This window comes from Macaca nemestrina, chromosome 8 (assembly GCF_043159975.1).
Source record: "Macaca nemestrina isolate mMacNem1 chromosome 8, mMacNem.hap1, whole genome shotgun sequence".
In the NCBI taxonomy this organism is placed as follows: Eukaryota; Metazoa; Chordata; class Mammalia; order Primates; family Cercopithecidae; genus Macaca; species Macaca nemestrina.
Window position 1 is genome coordinate 94,909,528 of NC_092132.1, and position 25,195 is coordinate 94,934,722.

General features: G+C 35.2%; 1 protein-coding gene and 1 pseudogene across 23 annotated transcripts in view; one reads left to right on the forward strand and one right to left on the reverse strand.

Moving 5' to 3' along the window:
* The window catches only part of LOC105495692 (syntrophin gamma 1), an 893,014-nt gene that overhangs the window by 236,121 nt on the left and 631,698 nt on the right, over positions 1 to 25,195 (reverse strand). For all 23 annotated transcript variants that reach the window (XM_071068281.1, XM_071068276.1, XM_071068279.1 and 20 more), the window contains one exon: positions 14,397 to 14,526. In XM_071068281.1, coding sequence (XP_070924382.1) covers positions 14,397 to 14,526 — 130 coding nt within the window. The remainder of the gene's footprint in view (positions 1 to 14,396; positions 14,527 to 25,195) is intronic.
* LOC105495667 (Parkinson disease protein 7 pseudogene) lies at positions 5,322 to 6,024 on the forward strand (annotated as a pseudogene).

Below are 25,195 nucleotides of genomic sequence, written 5' to 3' on the forward strand. Positions count from 1 at the left end.
CGAGAGACTTGCGGAGTTGGTTTCTGTGATTTTCCAAAATTTGACCCATTTGTCATGATCAGTATTCTGCTAATAACATCATCATTTTCTTCCAGTCCTGATATTCAGTGACTTGGTTTTAATCTCAAAACTTTCAGTTGCTTTGGGACTATATCGAGACTTGACCTATCTGCCAAGATTCCAGGTCAATGATTTTGAGGAGTGTATTTGTTGGAGTATTAAACCTTTCAGTAGTAATGACAATGGGGTAACAGCCTCTTATTTTATTAAACAAGGATACCAGACAAAACAAAATTTTTCTGTGATTACTATCATTTGATAAGAGAATGGACATTTAACTCCATAAATATAAGAAGACTATATATAAAATTAAAGATCTTTCCTTAAAAATACAGTCTTATGAAAAATTCACTTATATTAATATAAACATTTTCATTTTACCCTAGACAAGTGAAAATTTCCATAAAAATAATATCCATTGCTATGAATGTATCTATTTACTTTTTGCTCCTGAATTTATTACCTCTGCACAAAATATCTTTTCCCACCAATTCTCCCATTTTATTCTTTCTTGTTATTTATATATAAACTTTAGGAAACTGTCCTGGGTAGCTAGAGACTCAGCCTCTTCTACATATTATCTATGAATGTTGCAATTTCACATTTGTTTATGTGCTAATTTTATTAACGTCTTCCTTCCCAACTAGGCTCTTGGCTCCATGAAGGCAGAGACTAAACATTTTTCGCTCAATATTACAGTCCTGCTCCCCAACAAATTGACACAATAAACTCTCACAAAATGTTATGGAATAAATAGATGGATGAATACATCAGGAAGCTGATAATCATCTCACAAGTTTGTTAATATCTGGGATTAACTTAATTATACATATATATGAATATGTTTAAGTAAACTTTTTAATATCAGGACGGTTTTGGATTTACAAAAAAATATATAATTATAGAACAGAGTTGCCATATACCACGTAGCTAGTTGCCCCTATTATTGGCATTTTATACTTCATAACTATGACACATCTATTATGATTAACAATACAATGATATGAATACACTAGCATTAACCAAAGTCCACACTCTTTTCAGATTTCCAAAGGTTTTACCAAACTTTTTTTTTTTCTTGCTATTCCTGGATCCCATCTGGACTGATAGCACATTTAGTCAATAGGTCTCCTTAGGCATCTCTAGGTTATACCAGTTCAAATTTTCCTTATTTTTGAAGACATCGTCAGTCTTGAGGAGTGCTGGTCAGGTATTTTGTAGACTGTTCATCAGTTGGGATTGTCCACTGTCTTTCCATGATGAGACTAGGATTATGGATTTGGGGGCAAAGATCACAGAGGCAAAGTGCCATTTTTATCACATCATATCAAGGTTACATATGATTAACTTCATTTGTTAACATTATTAACTATGTTTGTTAGGTTTGTCCACTCCAAAGTTGTATAATTTCCACTTTCCCTTCTTAACACTGGAAGAAGTTCGCTATACACATTAACAAACAAGACTAAGAAATAAAGGACATTTTTAATAATAGCATATTTTATTGGAGATTGTAACATCCACAATATTGCATTTGAAGTCCTCATTGTATGGCATTGTTTTCAAAGATATAAGGCAAATATTAGCCTTCTGTTAGTGTTGAATGGATTACTAACCTTTAAAAAACTTACAGACTATGGTATTTAAACTTCTATAAAATATCCTAAATATCATTGTAACCTAAGAAAGAAGGCAACACCACTAAAATCTCAATATTTGAAAAGTAAAAAACTAAGAAGCTAAGTTTTTGTGTAAATAGTTTAATATGGGGGTTGTCTTGCATCACTTTGAGAATTTAGTAATTTGTACAGCCAGCTAAATGTAAAATACCTATTCGAAATTTGGATTGTATTCACTATTGCCACCATGATGTACAATATTAGTACACCATGGTGAAAATATGAGCTTTCATTGATCATTATAATAAAATATAAAGTAATTGAGTGTTTGCTATATATGTTTATATATTGATTGTATGAAATCAGTAAATACACATCAAACCAAAATGAATGGGTTTTTTTTTTTGTTTGTTTTGTTTTTTTCAGATGGAGTCTCACTCTGTTGCCCAGGATGGAGTGCAGCGGTGGTGAGATCTCGGCTCACTGCAAACTCTGCCTCCTGGGTTCACACCATTCTCCTGTCTCAGCCTCCCAAGTAGCTGGGACTACAGGTGCCTACCACCATGCCTGGCTAATTCTTTGAACGTTTAGTAGAGACAGGGTTTCACTGTATTAGCCAGGATGGTCTCGATCTCCTGACCTCGTGATCTGCCCACCTCGGCTTTCCAAAGTGCTGAGATTACAGGCAGGAGCCACCGCGCCTGGCAATGAATCTTAAAAGTATTTGAGTTCATGACAATGACAATAATAAAAAGTTAAATATATTATTACTCTACCTATTCTAAAGAGCTTCTATATTCAGAGACAATGACTAGGACAGGGAAAGTCTCAGATGACATGTCAGAGAGAAGCAGAAAGGAGCCAGTGATATTTCTATTTAAAAAAAAAAGACTGCAACATATGACACTTGTCTTTGTATGTTGGAGGAACTGCCAAGTGAAAGAGAAAGTTGAATTATTGTGTGTCTTTTTCAAAGCAGAACTAGTACAAATAGATGAAGGTTATAAGAGAGATAGTTTTGTACATTAAAAGTATTTCTTAATATTAAGTTGTCAAAAATTTAATTGCTATATTGTGAAGCAATGGTTTTCTATGTCATTTAAAGATTTCCAGCAGAGAGCTGTCTGAAAGAATCTTTTCAGGAGAGATTTCTAACTGGGCAGGAAATGGGGCTAGATAATCTCCTGATCCCTTCCAGTAAGAAGGTTTTAGGAAACCACAAGTCAATGTATTCTTAGGAGACTCCAAGTTGTTGTACATGATACATGTGTTCAAAACTATTTGTCTTGATTTGCAACTAGATATATGCTTTAAAGTGCATTTATTTCCAATTGCTCTGCTACACTGTATTTCCTATACTTGTCACTTAGAAATTGACTCAGTGAGTTATAGAAAGAAAATTTATTTAAAAAATTTGTCTATCAGACACTTCATTATGAGAGATAGAGATTTATGATGGACAGAAGGAACTATACCCAGAAACACAGGGAACATCTACCATGGACAGCACCTCTGTTTCCTCATGACAGCAGCAACTTTTCCCTACTCTAAAACACAGTGGCCCCTTGAAAGATGTAAGAATTTAAGGAGTAATACATGTGAATCTCTTCTTGCAGTGTTTACTGCAGCTAAATGTGTTTTTCTCTCTTCTGTCTTCATTTTTCTTTACGTTCTCAGCAATGTTTCCTTCAAACAACTTGATTGATAAGGGACTCACTCATTCCCTTCCTATTCGTTCCGTATGGGCTGTGTTAAGTACTGGAAATACAAGGACACAGTCAGTAGTTAGTGTGTGACCTGAGCCAGCCAGCACTTCCTAGGGCCCATCTTCACAGGACACTCTCAGGGATCGATGGCATCTTTCTTTCTCAGTTTTGACTGCCTGACAATTCAACAGTCACGCCTGCTCCTCAGGGACAGCAGTTCCTTATTCTCATCTTGTGTGGTTTCTCCCTCCTGGTTTCCAGTGACATGTGAAAGCTTCTAGCCATGCTTATCCAGGCACTGAGAGCCAACACTGCTTCCCAATTCCAAAGACAGTCCTTGCTCAGACTGCGTGAATGCAACAATTCTGATCATTGTTTTTCTGGTGATGTCAGTTGGCTAAAAATTAAGTATATAGGAACTCTATAGGCTGATTTGCACTGGGAATAATTAATAATGTAAATGTTAGGTTGTTTTCTAACATATGCAAGTATATTTTACAGTTATTCTGAAAAAAGCTACGTGTGACATGAATTAAAGGCATGATTTTTAAATTAAACTGTAAGCTTTACATTAAGTGAAAACATGCAACTGAATAAAGATATGTTGTATTAGTTTCTATTATTGTCATATCAAATTCCTACAAACTAAGGTGGTTTAAGAAAAACTCACAAATGTATATATTATCATACTGTTCTGTAGGTCGTAAGTCCTAAATGAATCAAACAGGAGAGAAATTGAGGTGTTGCCAGGGCTGTGCTGCTTTCTGGAGGATCTAGAGTAGAAGTGCAGCCTTTCACTGCTATTGGACGACTGCTTTCTTTGAATTGTGTTCCCTTCTCCATCTTCAGAGACAGAAACACTGGGTTCAGTTCCTCTTTCCCTGCTGTCTCTTGTTCTCTCACTCTGATTTCTTCCACTGTTAGAGAATCACACTAGACCCGCTTGGATAATCTAGGCTAATCTCCCTATTTTAAGGCCAGCTGATTAGCAATGTTAATGGTATTTGTAACCTTAATCCTCCATTGCCATGTGACATGGAATTTTCACAGGTTCTGGGAGTTAGGACATAGACATCTTTGTGTGAGCATTATTCCTCCTACCACAGATGGGTAGAGTTAAATCTTATAAGATGAAACCAAGATAAAATGTCAGTTTTGAATTATTGACAAAATAACATTTTTCAAATTGCTTTCCAGTTACGCATTGTAACTTATAAATTAGAAAATTTTAGCAGTCTTTAAAATGCATGCACAGTTATCTTTTTTGGGTCAGGTAGCATTTAAAGGACGTATATGAGATGGATGTTGGATAGCTAGAATCTTTGCCGGACTATTTTGACCCTAAGGAATGACAGTGAGGAAAGCTGAAAGGTTATAGAAGAGAGATAATTAAAGTGAGTTCTGATCTCCCGCTCAGGCTGGGAAGACATTCTAAACACCTAGTACTGAATGAATAGTTCATTGGGAAATGTCTGCTTGATAATGTGATAATGACTTCCTATAGGCTAAAATAAAAGCTGAGCATGAATTTTATTTTCTTCTTCTGATTCCATAATCTATTATTTTACTTTCAATTTCCTCATAGCCAGGTCTTAACCATTTTGTGTCTCTAGTTCTGAGATATTCTGATTTTTACTTTCTCATCAGTCTACATTTTCAATTTCATCTAGATATATTTAAGTCCATGTGACATTATGTTTGCATTTGTTTCCTAGTGCATTAAACATTTTTATTATTACAAAGTGACCATATCTATATTTAATAATACATTTGCTGTGAAGTTTGCTTTGCCTAATATTAACAAAGCAACAAACCTTTCTTTTATGGTTTGCACTGTATTTTTTCTTTCTTTCTGGTTTTTAAAACACATTTATTTAATTTGTAAATTAACTGTATTAGTCTGTTTTCACACTGCTATAAAGAAATACCTCGTTCACCTTCAGCCTGGTGTGGGCCTTTTAAACATATAACATAAAAATGGCTTCCAAAAGAGCTCTGGTCATCCTGGCTAAAGGAGCAGAGGAAATGGAGATGGTCATCCCTGTAGATGTCATGAGGCGAACTGGGATTAAGGTCACCGTTGCAGGTCTGGCTGGAAAAGACCCAGTACAGTGTAGCCGTGATGTGGTCATTTGTCCTGATGCCAGTCTTGAAGATGCAAAAAAAGAGGGACCGTATGATGTGGTGGTTCTACCAGGAGGTAATCTGGGTGCACAGAATTTATCTGAGTCTGCTGCCGTGAAGGAGATACTGAAGGAGCAGGAAAACCGGAAGGGCCTGATAGCCGCCATCTGTGCAGGTCCTACTGCTCTTTTGGTTCATGAAATAGGTTTTGGAAGTAAAGTTACCACACACCCTCTTGCTAAAGACAAAATGATGAATGGAGGTCATTACACCTACTCTGAGAATCGTGTGGAAAAGGACGGCCTGATTCTTACAAGTCGGGGGCCTGGGACCAGCTTCGAGTTTGCACTTGCAATTGTTGAAGCCCTGAACGGCAAGGAGGTGGCGGCTCAAGTGAAGGCTCCACTTGTTCTTAAAGACTAGAGCAGCGAACTGTGACGATCACTTAGAGAAACAGGCCATTAGGAATCCATTCTCACTATGTTCGCTCTAAACCAAACAATGGTAGGTTAATGTGTTCAGAAGCGGCTGTCACTACTGCTTTTGTGGAAGTGTAGTTGTGAACTCACAACTACACAGATTTCTCAGCCTACAAATGGTGTCTATACATTTCTAAGCCTTGTTTGCAGAATAAACAGGGCATTTAGCAAAAAAAAAAAAAAAAAAAAAAAAAAAAAAAAAAAAAAAAGGAAATACCTGACACTGGGTAATTTATAAAGGAAAAAGGTTTAATTGACTCATAGTTTTGGCTGGTTGGGGAGGCCTCAGGAAACTTACAATGATGGTGGAAGGCAAAGGAGAAGCAAGCACCTTCTTCACAAGGCGGCAGGAGAGAGAGCAAAGGGAAACTGCCACACATTTTTAAAACCATCAGCTCTCATGAGAACTCACTATCATGAGAACAGCATGGGGGAAACCACTCCTATGATCCAATCGTGTCATACCAGGTCCCTCCCCTGACACATGGGGATTACAATTTGTGATGAGATTTGGGTGGGGACACAGAACAAACCAAATCATTAACTTACGTGGAAGCATTACGTAAAATGTCATAATCTCAATGTAAAAGCTTCAAATCCATTTAGTTATTAAACACTTAGAGAAATATTCAAATTATGTCAATTTATTTATTTGTTTGTTTTCCTTCTTTGTCACATTTTATTTTAAGTTCTGGGGAACATGTGTAGGATGTGCAGCTTTGTTACACAGGTAAACACGTGCCATGGTGGTTTGCTGCCCTGATCAACCCCTCACACACGTATTAAGCCCCACACCCATTAGCTGTTCTTCTTGATGCTCTCCCTCCCCTCAACGACAACTGGCCCCAGCGTGTGTTGTTCCCCCCATGTGTCCATATGTTCTTATCATACAGTTCCTGCTTATAAGTAAGAACATGTGGTGTTTAATTTTCCGTTCCCATGTTAGTTTGCAGAGGATAACAGCTTCCAGCTCCATCCACGTCCCTGCAAAAGACATTGTCTCATTCCTTTTTATGACTGTATAGCATTCTCTGGTATATATGTACCAAGTTTTCTTTATTTAATCTACTATTGATGGGCATTTGGGTTGATTCAATGTCTTTGCTATCATGAACAGTGCTGCAATGAACATACACATGCATATGTCTTTATAATAGAATGAGTTCTATTCCTTTGGATACATAGCCAGTAATGGGATTGCTGGATCAAATGGTATTTCTGCTTCTAGATCTTTAAGGAATTACCACACTGTCTTTCACAATGGTTGAACTAATTTATATTCCCACTAACAGTATAGATGCATTCCTTTTTCTCTGCCACTTTGCCAGCATCTGTTGCTTCTTGACTTTTTAATAATCACCATTCTAACTGGCCTGAAATGGTACCCCATTGTTGTTTTGATTTGCATTTCTCTAATGACCAGTGATGTTGAGTTTTTTTTTTTTCATGTTTGTTGACTGCATGAATGTCTTATTTGATGAGGAGACTGTTCATGTCCTTTGCTCACTTTTTAATGGTTTTTTTTTTCTTGTAAATTTGTATAAGTTTCTTGTAGGCTCTGGATATTAGGCCTTTGTCAGATGGATAGACAGCAAAAAATTTCTCCCATTCTGTAGGTTGTCTGTTCACGTTGAAGATAGTTTCTTTTGCCATGCAGAAACTCTTTATTTTAATTAGATTCCATTTGTCAATTTTTGCTTTTGTTGCAATTGTTTCTGGCATTTCTGTCATGAAATCTTTGTCCATGTCTATGTCCTGAAAGGTATTGCCTAGATTTTCTTTTAGGGATTTTAGTTTGGGTTTTACATTTAAGTCTTTAATCCATGTTGAATTAATTTTTGTATAAGGGGTAAGGAAGTTTCAATTTCCAGAAATGGATAGTCAGTTCTCCCAGAATCATTTATTAAATAGGGAATCCTTTCCAAGTTGCTTCTTTTTTCAGGTGCACTATATTTTTCTAAATTTTCACCTTCAATCTTCCAATATTTTTAGACATTGTCTTGTAAAAAATATATCTTATATTTGGATATCTCACTGTATGCTTACTATTTGTTCAACCTACTCTAGTTTGCTTTCTGTTTTTATTTTTTTGTGAACTTCTTTTAGAACATATTAGCATTATTTTTTCACTTATTCCTTTGTTAATTTAGAAGATACACATTCTGGCAATTTAGTTAGGGCTTTCTCTAGGAAACAAACAATCCATTTTGACATAACAAAGTTTAATATTAATTACATTTGCTTTGTGGATATTTTTGATATTGCTTTTGTAATATATTGTAATGCTGTTAATTTATCTAAACACCACAAGAAAGTTTGCCATGTTAATACAAACAATGTTCATCTAGATTCATCTACATATTTATTTTCTCCTGTACTATTTACCCCTTCTCACATCTCCAAGCCTCTATCTGGCATGATTTTTCTTTGCCTGAAATAGCACCCTTTACTTTGCTCCCTACCTGGTTGATGGCTTCAATTATACTTTAAACCTCAGCATCACAAAATACACCTTTGTAACAAACCTACACATGAACTTCCTATTTCTAAAATAAAAGTTGAAAACAAAAGAAATTAAAAAAATAGAACACAGAATCTGATCCATCATAGTCAAGTATTCAATAAATATTTGTTGAATAAATAAAAAATACAAAAAAATTAAAAGTACCTTGAATATGTCTTTTAGTAAATCTTTGTTTTGTTGAATTTTCTTTATTTTTATATTTGTCTGAAAATAAATTTATTTTATCAGGACTTTTAAAAAATATTTCCAAGGTACAACAAACTCAGATAGCAGTTATTTTCTTCCACTACTCTACAAATATCATGTAGTTGTTTTGTTTCTTACATTTTGTTTTCTATTAAAAGTATCTCTTGCTTCCAGTTAGAGCCAAGAAGGAATAAAACCACTGCAGCCATCTCTCCCAGCGATCATACCTCAATACGCTAGATAAAATGCAAAAGACAACTATCTGAGAATATTGTACAATAAATGATAGCAAGAACTTTGTAGAAAGAAGTAAAAATTGAATATTGACTAATATGACAACCAGGAGTTTCCTGTTTTTATTTTGTTTTCCCTTTCTTTTTCTCGCTTCCTTTATTTCCCAGCATGGACTTGAAGTCAAGACCAATTAAGTCATGGACAACAAACAAAAACTCTGAGAGAGCGTGTCCTATTGATCAGAGACCTAGGAAGAGGCCCCTGTGAGCCAGCAGCTATGGAAGACATCTCTGTAACTGCTCCTTTGTTTTGGCTCCTGAGCTGACTCCAAGGCCCGCTGGCCATGCAGCTGCTGCCATGGAGCCTGGGGCAGCTGGGCCAGTTGGAAACCTGGAGAGAAAATCCACCCTCAATCTAAAGGATCTGGAAAAATTAGTTTCTGTGGCATGAGGGATCCCCATTCTTCTCTCCTTTTCTCATGCTGTTTTCTCCAGTCACGAGGAAATGTGCATCAGTACAGGAAACTAAACTCTAAGAAAAGTCTTGGATTTCTGGACAGAAGACCAAAGAGAGTGATGCTGGGATCCAGTGAGAGTGGGGAACTCCCACCTAGGAGGGAAGGGAAGGAAGCGATATCCCAATTTTATTGAACTGCGAGAAGCTCTGGGTCCACCCCAAGCAATGCATGTGTGGAACACCCAAATGGCGAAGCAAAGGCTTTGAAACTGAGCTGCTACCATAGACACTGCACAAAAATCAGACAGAACTGTCTAAATCTAATCATGTTGTTCACCTGCTGGATAGTTCTTGTGGTAGGCCAAAAATGCTCCTCCCAAAATATCCACATCAAAAACCTAGAACTGGATAAAGGATCCTTGCAGATCTACTTCAGTTAAAGATCGTGAGGTCAGGCTGTAATATGTGAGTGGGACCTGGGACCAATGACAAGTGTTCTCATAAGTGACACACAGAGAAAGAACCAATGTAACCACAGAAGCACAGGTCTGTGTGATGTGGCTGTGAGCCAGGGAATGGTGGCAGCCACCAGAGACTGGGAGAAACAAGGCTTCTCCACTACAGAGTCCAGAGGGATGTATCCAGAGGGATGGCTTCAGATTTCAGACAAATGGGCCACAGAATTGTGAGAAAATGAATTTCTGTTGTTTTAAGTAACTAAGTTTGTGGTAATTTGCTTTGAAATTGTTTTACGAAAATTTGGAATTTTAGGAAACTAATACAGTTCCCTATTGCTGTGTAACAGAATATCCCAAAACTTTGTGACTTTAACAAAATATTTATTATCCTATAATCTCTGTATGTCAGGAGTCCACATGTGGCATAGCTGGGTCTTCATCCCCTGTTTTGTTTGTTTTTGTTTTTTATTTTTGGCTTTCTCCCCTACTCTCTAACCTCTACCCCTGCCCCCACCGACCTGATGCTGTGGGAGGGATCGGCCCTCAAAGAAGTGGTGGTGCATGCTGGGCCCAGCCTTCTTGCCCACCCTCACTTTCCAGGGCAGAAAGGGTCCAAGGTTATAATAAGAAGTAAATAACTCGTCTGTACAGCCTGTGCTTCTGTGGTGTGAGATGGAGTGCAGGGTAGGGAACAGCTGGCATGGGCCTCTGGTTGGTACATCTTTGTGTGTTGATCCCTGAGGTGACTGGCATGTGCTGAGCTCTCAGCATGTGATTAGTGTGGGTTAGCATGTACTGGATTTCTCAAAAGGCTCTCAAGAGTCATCTGCTATCTCATCTGAAGTCTTGTAAGAGAAGCGTCTGCTTCAGAGCTCACTATGCAGCCAACGGACATGGAAGGTGATCCCATAAGGGTATAAATATCAGGAAGTGAAAATCATGGGGGAGCATCTTACTAACCTACCCTTCAAAGTCTGATGATTCATATCCCTTATATATTATGCCAAATATATTTACTTATTTCCAAGGTTCCCAAAAACTTCACCCTATTACAACATTGCATATTTTAAAGTCTTCAATTATTTAATAATAAGTAATCATGGAAATAAAAATTGATAACTTTCTACCAATACTTGTTCCTATAGCTGGTGAAATAATGAATGAAAAAAATTGGCAAATTATTAATTGGAATCAATTAATCTTTCTTACAATTTATAAATTTTACGTTTTAGAATCTACTCAAGTCCACTTTACCTAAAATAATAGATACTGGGAGTGAATGCTCATCTAAAATAATAGCAAATGCTCATTATTTGAGTGCTGGTTAAGAAATGAACTGAACCCCACCTACCCCACAACAGCATAGCCTCTGCCATGCTTTGCTTTCCAATGTGAAAGCATAGAATTTGAATAAATGAGTTGAAACCTGTGCCAATACAGCTTAAGACAAGTCCCTAAAGCCTTCACACTCTTTCTACTAGACATCATTCACTAAATATCAAATATTAACAACTATTATAAATATTTTGGAGCCACTCTGAATAATGATAAAATACAATTTTACATTGTCAGTGTGTGTCTAGGTATTTTTTAACCATTATGATCAATTATTTCTGGAAGAAGAGATTTTTCAGATAGCAACTATAATTATATAGAATTTTTAAAAACTGGGTATGAAAATCCCAGTCTCATAAGATTACTTTTAGAAACTAGTGAGCAAAGAGAAAAGAAAATGATCAGTACGTTGATCTAATTATTCTAACACAGGTTGTTTTTTGTTTTTTGTTTTTGCTCTCTTTTATCCTTCCCCTGTCTGTTCTCCAACTAGTTTACAACAAAATGTGATTCATTATTAAAAAGTTTATATACATATGTATGTCTTATTTCAATAGCACAATTTTTAAACTGTCAAACTTATTATTTTATATGCATTTTAATCCTTTTTTCAGTTTTATTTTATGCCTGATAATCTCTTGAGTGGAATTTCTTTAAATATTGTATCACAATATTTTTATTTCTGCACCTATTATTAACAAACTATTCAAGTCAGACTTACACAAGCCTATGCTCTCAGAATATTCGCAAATAAAGAAAAAGTTCTATATCTTTCCATAAGGTATTATTTCCAGTATATCTTTAGAATTAAAAAAAAGTAAGAGAAGTAGAACTGATATCTAACTATCCTAATCAAAAGTTTTCCTAGCTACTCTTTCTGCCTAATTTGTTTCTTTATGCTAATCAACCATATTGTTTCATCAATGCATTGTGTCTTCTCCAAAGTCAATGTGACTTTCACTTTTTTTATGCTATGCCTAATAACTTTTCAACATTTAAGTAGTACTTTCCATATCAGAGTACATTGTAACCTAATGCTTTTGAATGGAAACTGATTACAAGAACAAAAGAACATGTAATTAGAATATAGAAATAGGAGGTGAAAGAAGAAATACATAACTTTTAATATTCAACAAACATACGGATCTCCCAACCGTTAAAACAATAGTATAGGGGAATCATTTGCTTTCCTAAGTAAGATGGTGAGCACTTAATACAAAGATGAAAAGCAAGCAGTAAAATGTGGCTTGTCCTTCCTTAGGCTTACAGAAGGTAGAGACATTTGCATCTTCACTGTTTTGTTGTTGCTGTTGCTTTTAACTAAAGCATTGACTTTTCAAATGCTTGTCAGCTGAAGCACAGCATTCTAACTGAATAGACCGTTTGAAGAAATACAACATGACAGTATTCCCAAGATTTTAGGTCAATGCAAATTTGGATCTAGGTAAGGAGAAAAAAAAAAAAAAAAAAAACTTTGGATTTAAAGTTTAACATTGTGTTCTTTCAAAAACATTTGTCTCACAAATATGTTCATAACTTGTTTTTAAGAAACTAATCATTTCTGTAATAAATTCCCTAGCCTCATGCGGTATTTTTCTGTGTTTAACTCTAGAAACATCCATGTATGTCAGTCGAAGGAGAGGAGACAGTCCCCAGAGAAACACTGCATTTCTTTTCCCTTTTTTTTCTTTGTTTTTCAGTCATTCTGAAACCTATGCCCTCTTGTGCAACCTCAACTCTAATATGGTGACAACACTGGATTAGCAAGGGCGGGCTTGGAGTGAGCGCTCACTCTTGCCCAAGCTAGGCACACCCATGTCTAGCCTCCTTGTTGAGGGATGACCCTGGGTAAGGCTTGGCATATTTGCACCTATCCTAGAATCACCAAAAAGAAAAAAAGAAAATCTGTTTTTATTCACACTGGAAGCACATTTCCACATGAATCAAATAACCAAAAATTCAAAAGGCAGGGTGACCCAGAGTTTTGAAAATTATCTATAGAAAGAGACATATCATCCACCAAGAGTGAGGGGTAAACTGCACAGCCAATTGGAAAACACTTAGCATGGCATGGTAAAACTGACCATGCACGTATCCCACGACTGTCAACCCTATTCCCAGAGCATCCCATCACCGTATCCATGGCCATTATGATGGCATTGTTTGAAATAGCCATAGACTGGAAACAAGACAGTTGCCTTTATTGGCTAGTGGTCCTCCTGTAGTTTTAGAAAGGTATAGTCGCCACAATCCCTTCTTATGTTTCAAAGCAAAGTCTACTCTGTGCAAGGATACTTCGATCTGAAGGGCCATTTACATAAGAACAATTTTGTGTGTTCACGTGCTGGTGACAGAGTTATGTATTTCTGCTTGACCATTTGTATATTAGACTCCCGATCTCCCTTAGGACTTCTGAAATGCCTCAACATGGCATGAACAATTGTGGACTGAGGAGAGAATTAACACAAGGGTATGGATGATGACAAGTACTTTTTCTAAAACAATTATTATTAATGATACCTAGATTGATATTCAGTAAGCTGAGGTTTATGGTTTTGTATATTTTGTTAGACTATATTTCTCATAGAATTATTAATAACAGGGAGAAAGAATTGTTTAGGTTATTAAAGAGTTAAAATAATGCAAAGATAGCTACAATAAAGAGACACAGGAATGTGGAAGGAAGAAACGGTTGTAGTGGAAAGAGAGAAAATGCAGAGAAGCCATTTCTAATAATACAGACCAGGCTCTACCTAATGTGAGATAACGGCAATCTTCTGACTCTTCTGACTGTTTCCTTCAGTCTCTATGCTAACTCTTTCGTCCTAGCCTACTACTCCTCAAACCTTCCTAACTGTAATTCTAAGATCTCTAAAGGTAAACCAATAATGCTGTCTTGAATTCCAGTATTATATTAGTCCAGAACGATTTTACTTAAATATATTTAGCGATTATATGCTAACCACTTGTTTTCATTTGCTTAAGTACTGTAGGGATTTATGATGCTTATTAATGGAAATCTATGCAAATTATTGAACCATAAATTGGGCTAGAACTCTCAATTTTCTTTCAATAAGTATTCCAAAATTGCTTTCATAATGAATGTCTCATTCTGAGAAGAACACTAAACAATTGATGTGAAGTTACATATATAATTGAAGGATTTTATAACGCCTGATAAACCCTGGCTAGGTATTCCTTGAATCGTCACTTACATTGTGCTTTGTGAGATTTGAAATATTAGTTGCTATTGCTTGTAGCCAGTCAACGCAGTCTTCAGCAGAGAGGCTCTGAATAATCCCACTGCAGACCCCATCCACAGCAATGACTTGAAAGGCATTCTGCCTGCAGAGGTTGAGAACAAATCAGATCAAAACATACTGTCATTGATCTATTTGCAACTCATAATAGTATCTGTTGAAAAGCTTATCTTTGAAACAATATAAATATCAGCCTCCAAATTCATATTTGGTTACCTGACTTTATAAACATCTCTGTTTTAAATGAAACACTGAAGATAGACCCAAATGACATACAATTTCAATTTAGTAGGAAGCATCTTTAGATTCAGGTAACTATGGAGAAACTTTGACTTCTAAAACATACAATATGTAAATGAAAGAGAATCTAAGAAATTTTAGATGCATTCTTTTCCCAGTTTGCTATAACATTATGCATAGTTTACTTATTATTTAGGCTACCTTTGTCTCCTCTTAACATTTGTCAATGCATTTTCTGACTTAGAAAGATCGCAAACACAGGCAATAAAACATTCAGCGTGACATTAAAAAGTCACTTGATAACGTGAGTGGCAGCACTTTATCCGTTGTTCTCCACCCTCATTCTCAGTCTGTTCATCTTCTCAAAGATGATTTGGAACAAGAGATTCATACCTCCTTTCCAGGTCTAAATGATCATGCTCTCCATTTGCATGGATGCTGAAAATTTCATTAACATTAAACTTTTTTCTTAAAATGTTATGATCAGTCTAAGCATTCTGAAAGTATATTATTGACTTTTGTTTTTGTTGTCATAGACAATTAAATGATGCTTTTAAAAATTGTTCACAAAAGTGCTATTGAATTTAAAAGTGTGCCCTATAGTTTCAGTGACTTCCTTACTTCCAGATATTTTAATATTTTGATATAAACTTAATGGACAGGAATATATAAAATCCCAAAATGGATGGAAGCCAGCCAAAGTCTCATGCTTAAGAATTACTTCATTGTGCAACATGGTACACAAACTATATTTCAATTCCAGTCAATTATGAATAGAAAACTTCTGCAATTCAGTATTCAAAATGCTATGTAAAATGTATAAATTTATATGTTTTCTCCAAACAAACACCTTTCCTGGCTCTTCTACTAGACATTTGTGGATATAAAACATGAGTTTAATCCCCAAACAAAGAAAATCCGATAGAGCATGTCTGACTTAGGTCTCCTGCTAGATTTATGCCACTCTGCCTTCCTGTCTCAGAACTGGGCACACGGTAAGGCCTTGGGCATTCACGACTCTGAGGGTTCAAATTGTCAATATTTTTAGAGAAACTGGTTCTCATATTTTGGACACAGCACTTTATAATGAAAACAGGGATGTGCTCGGATATACGTTTTTGTTTTCTTTTAAAAATACATTAAAAGAATTTCAGAAGTATAACTGTTGTGCATTTCTTTGAAATAAAGTTAGTTTGATTTTGTGACAGTGTACGCATTGAATGAAAATAATGTTATAATTTCACACGATATTTTTAGCTTTCATTCTGATGTTTAACAGCAAGTAAGATGTTTAAAGTATTCAGACAGAAGTTTAACCATCCATAGAAAATGAGAAATAATTGGAGTTTAGTAATACATATTTCTTTCTGCTCACCGGTTGTAATCACTGCTTCATTTACCATAAATTAAAGCATATCTTGATCATATTTGTCTTCTCTGCTTTAAATGAATAACAGCAGCTAGATATCTTTAGCTAATAAAAGTCAGTACACTTAGATCAAATCTTCAATCTATGTAATTACGGATGCTACATAGTCCCTACATAGAATAATTGAGGGGCTGATCTTTTATGAAACTAGACTTGTAAGTTAATACATATCAATTTTTACGTTCTGTCTCAACCTTTCAAATATGGAAACTCTTTCATGAACATAAGTGAAACACTTGAACAGTTTATTTGATTACATATGACCACTGATAGAATAAGTTGATCATAAAAATTACAGTTATCTGGGGCCTCTATTACTAAGTAAAGAAGGTTATTAGTAAACTAGCTCACTTAGTTGTGCCTCAATTTCATCTAAAGTGAGAAGAATTTACTGTACAGATTTAACAAGTATTTTCTGAATAACTGGTGGATCTAAATACTTTAATATATGGATGAAGTTCTATGTATAATATTCCCCTGAATAATCTATCAATATGGTCTTGGTTGCAATATTTCAGTGTTAAAAGAAAACGTACCCACATAGAATTATTGTCTCATCAAGCACTAGGGAAAAACTGCAGTGCTTTTGTTTTTATTTGTAGCTTTTAGAAAATGTAATTCTAGATAAACAATAAGAGTTAATATTTATTATGGAATCAATAGACTCCATTACCCATTAATTTAGCATTGTGAGACATTAAACTTTTACAGCATTAACAGTAACCTTATGGATACCCAGACAAAACTATGTGTCTTAGTCTTAGTTATATATATATATACACACACGCAAAAATTACATCACTGAAGAGTTAGTCCGAAGTTTTTTGTTCAGGCTTATTTTTCCACTGTCCACTTATACAGTTTTCTAAAGATTCTTGGTAACTCTTCTGGCAGTAAAAAGTATTTTCAAATGTTGCTCAATTTCAAAGTAGGTTTATTCATTTAAAATACAAATTTAGTCTTCCTTGAATGAAAAGTATACTGCTCACTATATAAATTCATGAATAATTTTCAACCTAACATAAGCGATCAAATAAATATACATCATTTCTAATTAATACAGTTTGTGATTCCTGTTTTGATTCATTGTTGATTTTACCCCACAAGAGGATATGTACTTTTATGCCACAGAGACTAAAATGTAAAAGTTTGGAGTGGCTGGAATGAGCATGAGTTCTGGGAGCTCACCATGGAAAAACAGGCAGACTCAGAATGAGGTGGGCTTAAAGTCTGCAAGGAACCACTGCAGAACTCCACCTAGAGGACCACAATGGCTAGATTTGTGTGGCTTGGGTGGTCCTGTTAGACCAGCGAGGGAAGGACTCTCACTGGTAAAACTTGAAGTGATATGAAACTGAAATAAACCTATATTAGTGAGAGTGAAGATGAAGCAACTTAGTTCACTTAGTTGTGCCCCAATTTCCCCTAAAAAATGAGAACGATTTACAGATTTAACAGGGATCTCGGTACTTTCACATATGGTTGAAGTTCTACGTATAATGTCCCCCTTAAAGGCATTAGAAATGACGTGATTCAATAACTGCTTTTTAAAATGAATTATGAAGGAGTGAGTAGAATCAAAACTGCTCCACCATGTTGGGTTAAGCAGTGGGATGGCTTGGCTGGGGCAGGTAAGGGAAAGCAAAACTTTTAAAGAGAAGATAATTAATCCAAAAGAAAATGTTCAAAGCATGAAAAGCATAGTATATCCAGAGAAATATGCGTTGTCTGGCATATTGTGTGTGGATCTGAAGAGGAGGCAAGTCATGAAGTTGGTGATTGGACAAGGCAAAATCAGTGATAATTCACATATCTTGCTGCAACTTGATCCTGAGGGTCAGGGGAGCCACTGGAGACATTGAAGCACTGGAGGAAAAGGGTCATGCTTATATTTTAGAAATATCTCTCTGTGGGGTGAAGGATATGGAGAAAAAGTGAGAATAAAGTCTGAGGTATGTGAGAAGGGTATTGCAATACACAAAAGGAATTATGAGAAAAATCAGTCTCACAGAGTGGCCCCGTGTGAAGACGGAACATTGACTCATTTACTTGATTTCATTATCACTTAATTGGTGGGAGGATGCTATTCAAGGAAAGGAAGAAATAAGAAGAGGCCCCTCGGGTTTGTGACTGTAGCGTTTTACTCTGTCTTATTGAGTGTAATCCACACACAGCAGGCCTGAGTTGTTTCTTCCCTGTGTGCACTACCTTAGTTCACTGCTGTGTCTTCTCTTTAATCTTTCAGGCACAAACCTAAGCTGTTTAGGTACATCAGGAGCTTTTTCAAGTTATTTTTTGTGACTTATTTTCCAGACCTTAAATTCACTAGATGTTTCATGGGTTGAAACCACATAACTCATCATTCCCTAAAGAAGTCCTGCACTTTATGCAACAGTGTCTTTCTTCCTGGTACGCTTTGTGTGAAATGCCCATCTATGCTCCTTCAACATCTCCAAGGTCCTTGCAAGTCAGTTAACACTGGGAAACTCTCTGACCCGCAGTTCCTCTAGTCGTGAAATGAAGAAGGCAACACATATTCTGCACACCTCAGGCTGTATTTTAAAGGCTATAGACTGGACTTCTTAAGAACTGAAAAATCTGTCAAAAATACCAGTTGTGTTATTTCTGCCTGTCAAAATCCATTTCAAATTTTAAGAAGTTAACTCAGGTGCCATCTCTTCCATGATATTTTCTATAACCCTTGTATTTGGAATGAATCTCTTCCACTTTAGTGCCCCTAGACTTCCTGATTCCTTTATTGCAACATTTGTTCTCTGTGGTATTAAACATGTTTGTGTAACAGCTAAATCCTGTTCGATCTTACTAAGCTGCTAGCTCCTTGAAGGAAAAGCCATATATGCTATTTTATACCTCTCATAGCATTAGCACAGCACTCGGAGACTTTAATCTGTAAGTAAGGAACAAAAACAAACAAGTCCATCTCCATTTTACTTTCACAATCCACTGCTTTTGCTAACTTGATATCTAGTGTTGTCCAAGACAGCTCCACTGTCAGACTTGAATTCTCACATTTCTGTTCTTTAACTATAACCTCTTTGTTTCCATCACCACCAAATTACCCTATTATTTTTCTGATCTTTCTTAGTCCTTCCAATTACCCTAGTAAGTGTGTTATAATAAACTGGAAAAATGAAACAAATAACGACTCTTTAGCAAGCTAATTTGCCCTAGATTGAAAGAACTATACAAAATTGATCTAGAATTTTTCAAAGGAAGTGTGGACTTTTCCAAAGAGAGTTATATATTTTAAGGGTATTATGACAGTTTCTTTTTTAATCCCCTACATAATTGTGTAAGAACAAGTGAAGAGGTTTATGCCAGAGGAAGGAATATTTGCATGACTTATGGAAAGGGTCTTAATGGTATTTAGTTGATGTTTTCTAAAAATTATTGATTGTTCCTGAGTTACATACAGACCAGTCCTTGTGGACCTCCTGACCAATCTGTGAAAGTGGAATGCAATCAGTCCAACTTCTGTATCCACTTTTGAGACCCACATGCCACATCATGATGATGAAACTGAAGGGCAACTGCCGCATCAGAAGTGGGTGCTGTTTCTGTTTATGAGCATATTTGCCATTGAGTCTTCCTTCTCTGCCAGGCACAGTGGCTCATGCCTGTAATCCCAGAACTTTGGGGTGCCTACGCAGGCAGATCACTTGAGGTCATGAGTTTGAGACCAGCCTGGCCAACATGGCAAAAACCTATCTCTAATAAAAAATACAAAAATTAGCTGGCATGGTTGTGGGAGCCTGTAATCCCAGCTACTCAGGAGGCTGAGACAGGAGAATCACTTAAATCCGGGAGGCAGAGGTTGCAGTGAGCCGAAATAGTGCCACTGCACTCCAGCCTGGGTGACAGAGTGAGACTCTGTTTCAAAAAATAAAAAAGTGAGTCTTCCTTCTCAATTAGTAACTCATGCCATGGAATGCTTAAATGTTATATTCCCCTTTCCCCCGCATCACATTTTTATGAATATACTCTTACACATTGTGCTCCTTTCTCTACTGTCATTATCTTTCTTCCTATAAACTATTTTTTTATCAATTAGCTTCTACAATTATTCTACCCAAAGTCACCCCCAAATTAATCACTGTTCCTCAGTTCTTTCAGTATTTCTTTTCTGTAGTTGATACAATCAACTGTTTCTTCTCCTTAAAACCTTGATTGAAATAGCTTCTATGACATCCTTACGTCATAGTTTTTTTTATGCCTATCTACTTTTTTCTGTTTCACACATTCACTAATTGTGCTTCCTCCTCAGATCCCCTAAAATATACATTCCTGAAGCTTCCCCTCCTTCAATGAACAGCCATGAATTCAGTATTTACTATAAGCCAGATACATATTTGGCTTTATTGTTAGAGACCCATTTGCTAAGATTGCTGTGTTATTAAAAGCACAATTTTTATAACCACTAAACTTGCCTACTGTTTAGATACTAAACTTCATCCACCAGTGTCAAACCTGTCACCATCTGAAACGTCTTCATCTCAAGGTAAACAGCGTGTGCACTCTGGGAGAAAACTAGAAATTCTACTGTCATTTGAGAACTTTTAAAGTCCAAAAGCCTACTTTCAATATTGTTGATTTTCATAGTGTTTAAAAAGCATGCAGTAGATGATAATTCTACCTAAGGAAAAAACTAAGACATTAACTTTTTTCATTAAAATTCATTTAATAAATATTTGTTGAGTACTTTCAGTCATAAAGTATGCTAAACACTGAGAGCGCTCCTCAAAATTAAACTCTCAAATTCAAATATATGTATAATATGTATATAATATTATATAAACTGACGTGCACATATTTATATGCTCATTTTGCATATAAATAAATTAAAGCTTGAAGAGATTAAAAGGACAGCCAGTTTTAACAATCTTTAACTCTTATTGTAATACCCTTGACACTGCAATATTATAACATACTTCAAAATTTAAAGCAGATATTTATATCTGAATCAGGGTCATTACATTATGATAAATGTAAACTATGTTATTACTGATAAAAATATCATGATTGATAAAAATATCATGATAAAATATCACTGATAAAAATATCATGACTGATAAAAATATCAAAACATGATAAAAATATGTTTTAATTTATACATACACAATAGTACATGACTGTAACACAACTTGATTGCAATTAAAGTTAAAATCATGAGCTATGGCAAAAAAGCCACCAAGAAATAATATCCTAAGTTTGAGCCAAGCTAAATAATTTTATTTATTTGTAATCATGGGCAGCGCTATTCATAATAGTCAAAATATGAAATCAACCTAAGTGTCTATCAGTGGATGAATGGCTAAAGAAGTGTAGTATACATATATTACATTCATATGTACATATACATATATATGCAATAGTATATTATTCATCTATAAATCTAGTGTAAATCACTTATTTATCTTTTCTTGCCCCCTGATCCCTCACTGAATCTACTACTACTAGTCCGTGAGCTTTTTCAGAGAAAGAATCAAACGCAATGTCTCCCACTTACAGATATTAAATCAATATTGATTGAGTGAATGAGTAAACAATAAATTAGCTCTTGAATGTGAATCTCTATGAAATCCATTCTGAATAGTGCTATGTTTGTAACTGCTTATTGCTGTCATGTGTATTGAGTGTAATTAATTCAGCTGATGAAGCTGTTGATGTGCTGAATGCCATAAAAATGAAAATGTAAGGAGTCATCTGGACCCATTCAGACAATTTCTTTCTTGCCAGAAATTTCTCTAGCTAAATGTCTTCAAATAATATAACTGCATTTTTTAAAATAAAAAAAAAATAAATATACACTTTTAAAAAATATGCATTCTCTTAATAGAAACATTAAGAGAGCTCTTAAGGCAGAAGGAAAATAGAACCAAAAGAAAGAAATGAGAAGAAAGATTAAAAGTAGAATATGTTTGAATAGTTACATGAAAGCAATAATATATTTTGAAGTATCTAATTTACATTTTTTAAGTATATCAAAAATATGCTGAAACAGAAGGAAAAACAAAAGAATTAAAGTGTCTTAAAGTTCCAACATTTTCTGAAATTGATATAAATTGTGTTAAACTGTAATAGTTATACACATATGGTTCTATATCTATGATAATGTTTAGGCAATAACTTAAACTATAACAAAAAGATGAATATATGAAAATTGAATAGAGGCAGTATTAAATAATAAACATCTCTAATTATTACAAGAGGTAAAGAAATAAAACAGCACAAAAACTAGTGTGTTGAGCAAAAGGACTTTGAGATATATGTATATCTCAACAGTATAAAATCTAACAAATCAGTTTCAAAATGGTCAAAAGACATGAACAGACACTTCAGTAAGAAAGAAATACTGATGGTGAATAAGTACATAAAAAGATGCTCAACGTCACTATAACATGCAAATCAAGGCCACTGGGACATGTCACTACATACCCATTAAAGTGGTTCAGTAAAGCAACAACACTAAATGCGGCAGAGATGTGGAGAAACAATCATTCCTACATTGTTGGTGGGAGTGTAAAATTGGACAATCACTCTAGAGAGCAATTTGACTGCATCTTAAAAGACTAAAATACTATTGTAACATAACCCATTCATTGCACTTTTTAGCATTTATCAGAAGAAATGGAAATGTATGCTCCCAAAAGATCTATATACAAATATTCATAGCATCCTTATTTAGAATAGTCAAAAACTGGAAGCAACCTAGATGTTTGCCAAGGTTGAATTTTTTAAATGTACTACATCTATACCATAGGATATCACTCAGAAATGAAAGGGAATGAACAACTGAGAAAAAAAAAAAAAAACTACTTGGAAGAATCTCCAGGAAATTATCTTGTGGGAGAGAACAACAACAACAGCAACAAAAACAAAACAGACACATAGACCAATGGAGCAGAATAGAGAACCCAGAAATCAATTCTCTCATTTACAGCCAACTCAGATTCAACAAAGGTGGTAAGATTGGAGAAAGGGCAGTCTCTTCAATAAACGTTGCTGGGAAAACTGAAGACCCATATGCAGAAGAATGAAACTAGAGCCCTATCCCTCACCATACATAAAAATAAAATCAAAAGGATTAAATACTTAAATCAAAGGCCTGAAACTATGAAACTGCTGGAAGAAGACTCTGGGGAAATGCTCTGGGATATTAGTCTGGGCTAGGATGTTTTGTGTAAGACCACAAAAGCACAGCCAAAGCAAAAATAGACAAATGTTATTACATCAAACAAAAAAGCTTCTGCACCACAAAAGAAAAAATAAAGTGAGAGACAACCTACAGAATGGGAAAAAAATATTTTCAAATGACTCATCTGACAAAAAATTACTGAACAGAATATATAAGGCACTCAAACAACTCAATAAAAAAATCTGATTTAAAAATGGGCAAAAGATTTGGACATTTCTCAAAAGAAGACATAAGCATGGTCAACAGGTATATGAAAAACTGCTCAACATCACTAATCATCACAGACATGCAAACAGAGTGCAATTCATTCAGCTGATGAAGCTGTTGATGAGATATCTCACCCCATTTAAAATGGCTTATATATGAAAGACAGGCAATAACAACTGCTGCTGAGGATACGGAGAAAGAGGAACCCTTATACACAGTTGGTGAAAATGTAAATTAGAACACTTCACTACTTCAGAACAGTATGGAGTTTTTCAGTTCTCAAAAAACTGAAAATAACACTATCACACAGTCCAGCAATTTCAGTAGTGGGTATATATTTTAAAAGAAGGAAATCAATATATTGAAAGATGTCTGTGCTCCTATGTTTATTGCAACAATATTCATAATAGCCAAAATGTGAAATCAACCTAAGTGTTTATCAGTGGATGAATGGCTAAAGAAAGTGTAGTATACATTTGGGTCAGGCACGGTGGCTTACACCTTTAATCTCAGTACTTTAGGAGGCCGAGGCGGATGGATCATTTGAGATCAGAAATTCCAGACCAGGCTGGCCAACATGATGAAACACCATCTCTACTAAAAATACAAAAAAGTAGCTGGGCGTGGTGGGGTGCTACTGTAATACCAGCTACTCGGGAGGCTGAAGCAGAAGAATTGCTTGAACCGAGGGGCGGAGGTTGCAGTGAGCCAAGATCGTGCCACTGCACTCCAGCCTGGGCAACAAGACTGAAACTCCATCTCAAAAAAAAAAAAGAAAGAAAGAGAGTGTAGTATACATATATATTGTATATATATGCAATAAATATTATTCCTCCATTAAATATTATATTCAATGCAATAAAATATTATTTTATTAATAATAAATATTAAATATTATTGCATTTATATTTAATATTTTATTAATATTAAATATAAAATATTATTGCAATAAAATATTATTCCTCCATTAAAAAAAGAATGAAACACTGTCATTTGCAGCAACATGGATAGAATTAGAGGTCATTATACTGAGTGAAATAATCCAGGCACAAAAAGATAAGTATTCCATCTTCTCACTCATATTTAAGTGAGAGCTAGAAAAGTTGATTTCATTGAGATAGATAGTAGATTGTTTGTTACCAGAGACCAGGAAAGTTAGAAGGGAAAGAGAATGAAGAGAAGCTGATTGATGAATACAAACATATAGTTTAATATAAGAAATAGGACCTAGTATTAAATAGTTTAGTAAGGTGACTGTAGTTTATAATAATCTATTGTATATTTTTTAAAATAGCTAGAAAAGAAGGATTTGAATAGTTCTCATATAAAGAAAAGACAAATATGAAGATGATGGCTATTGTAAGTATACTAACTCAATTTTTACAATTCTATGAATGTGTTAAATGATCACGTGTGTTCTAAAACTATGCATCTATTATGCATCAAAACATTGAATTAAATAAGGTTATATAGTATCATATATAATGTTCTCAATAAGATGAAATAAAAGGTGAAGAACAGGTTATTAGTTGTCAGAGATTAGAAATGTGGTGAGGGAGGAGGGCAGGAGGGATGCTGGTGTAGTTATGGAAGAACTACAGAATACCTGCAACGATGGAACTGTTCATACAAAACTTGGCTGCATTGGTGGATGCAGGAACA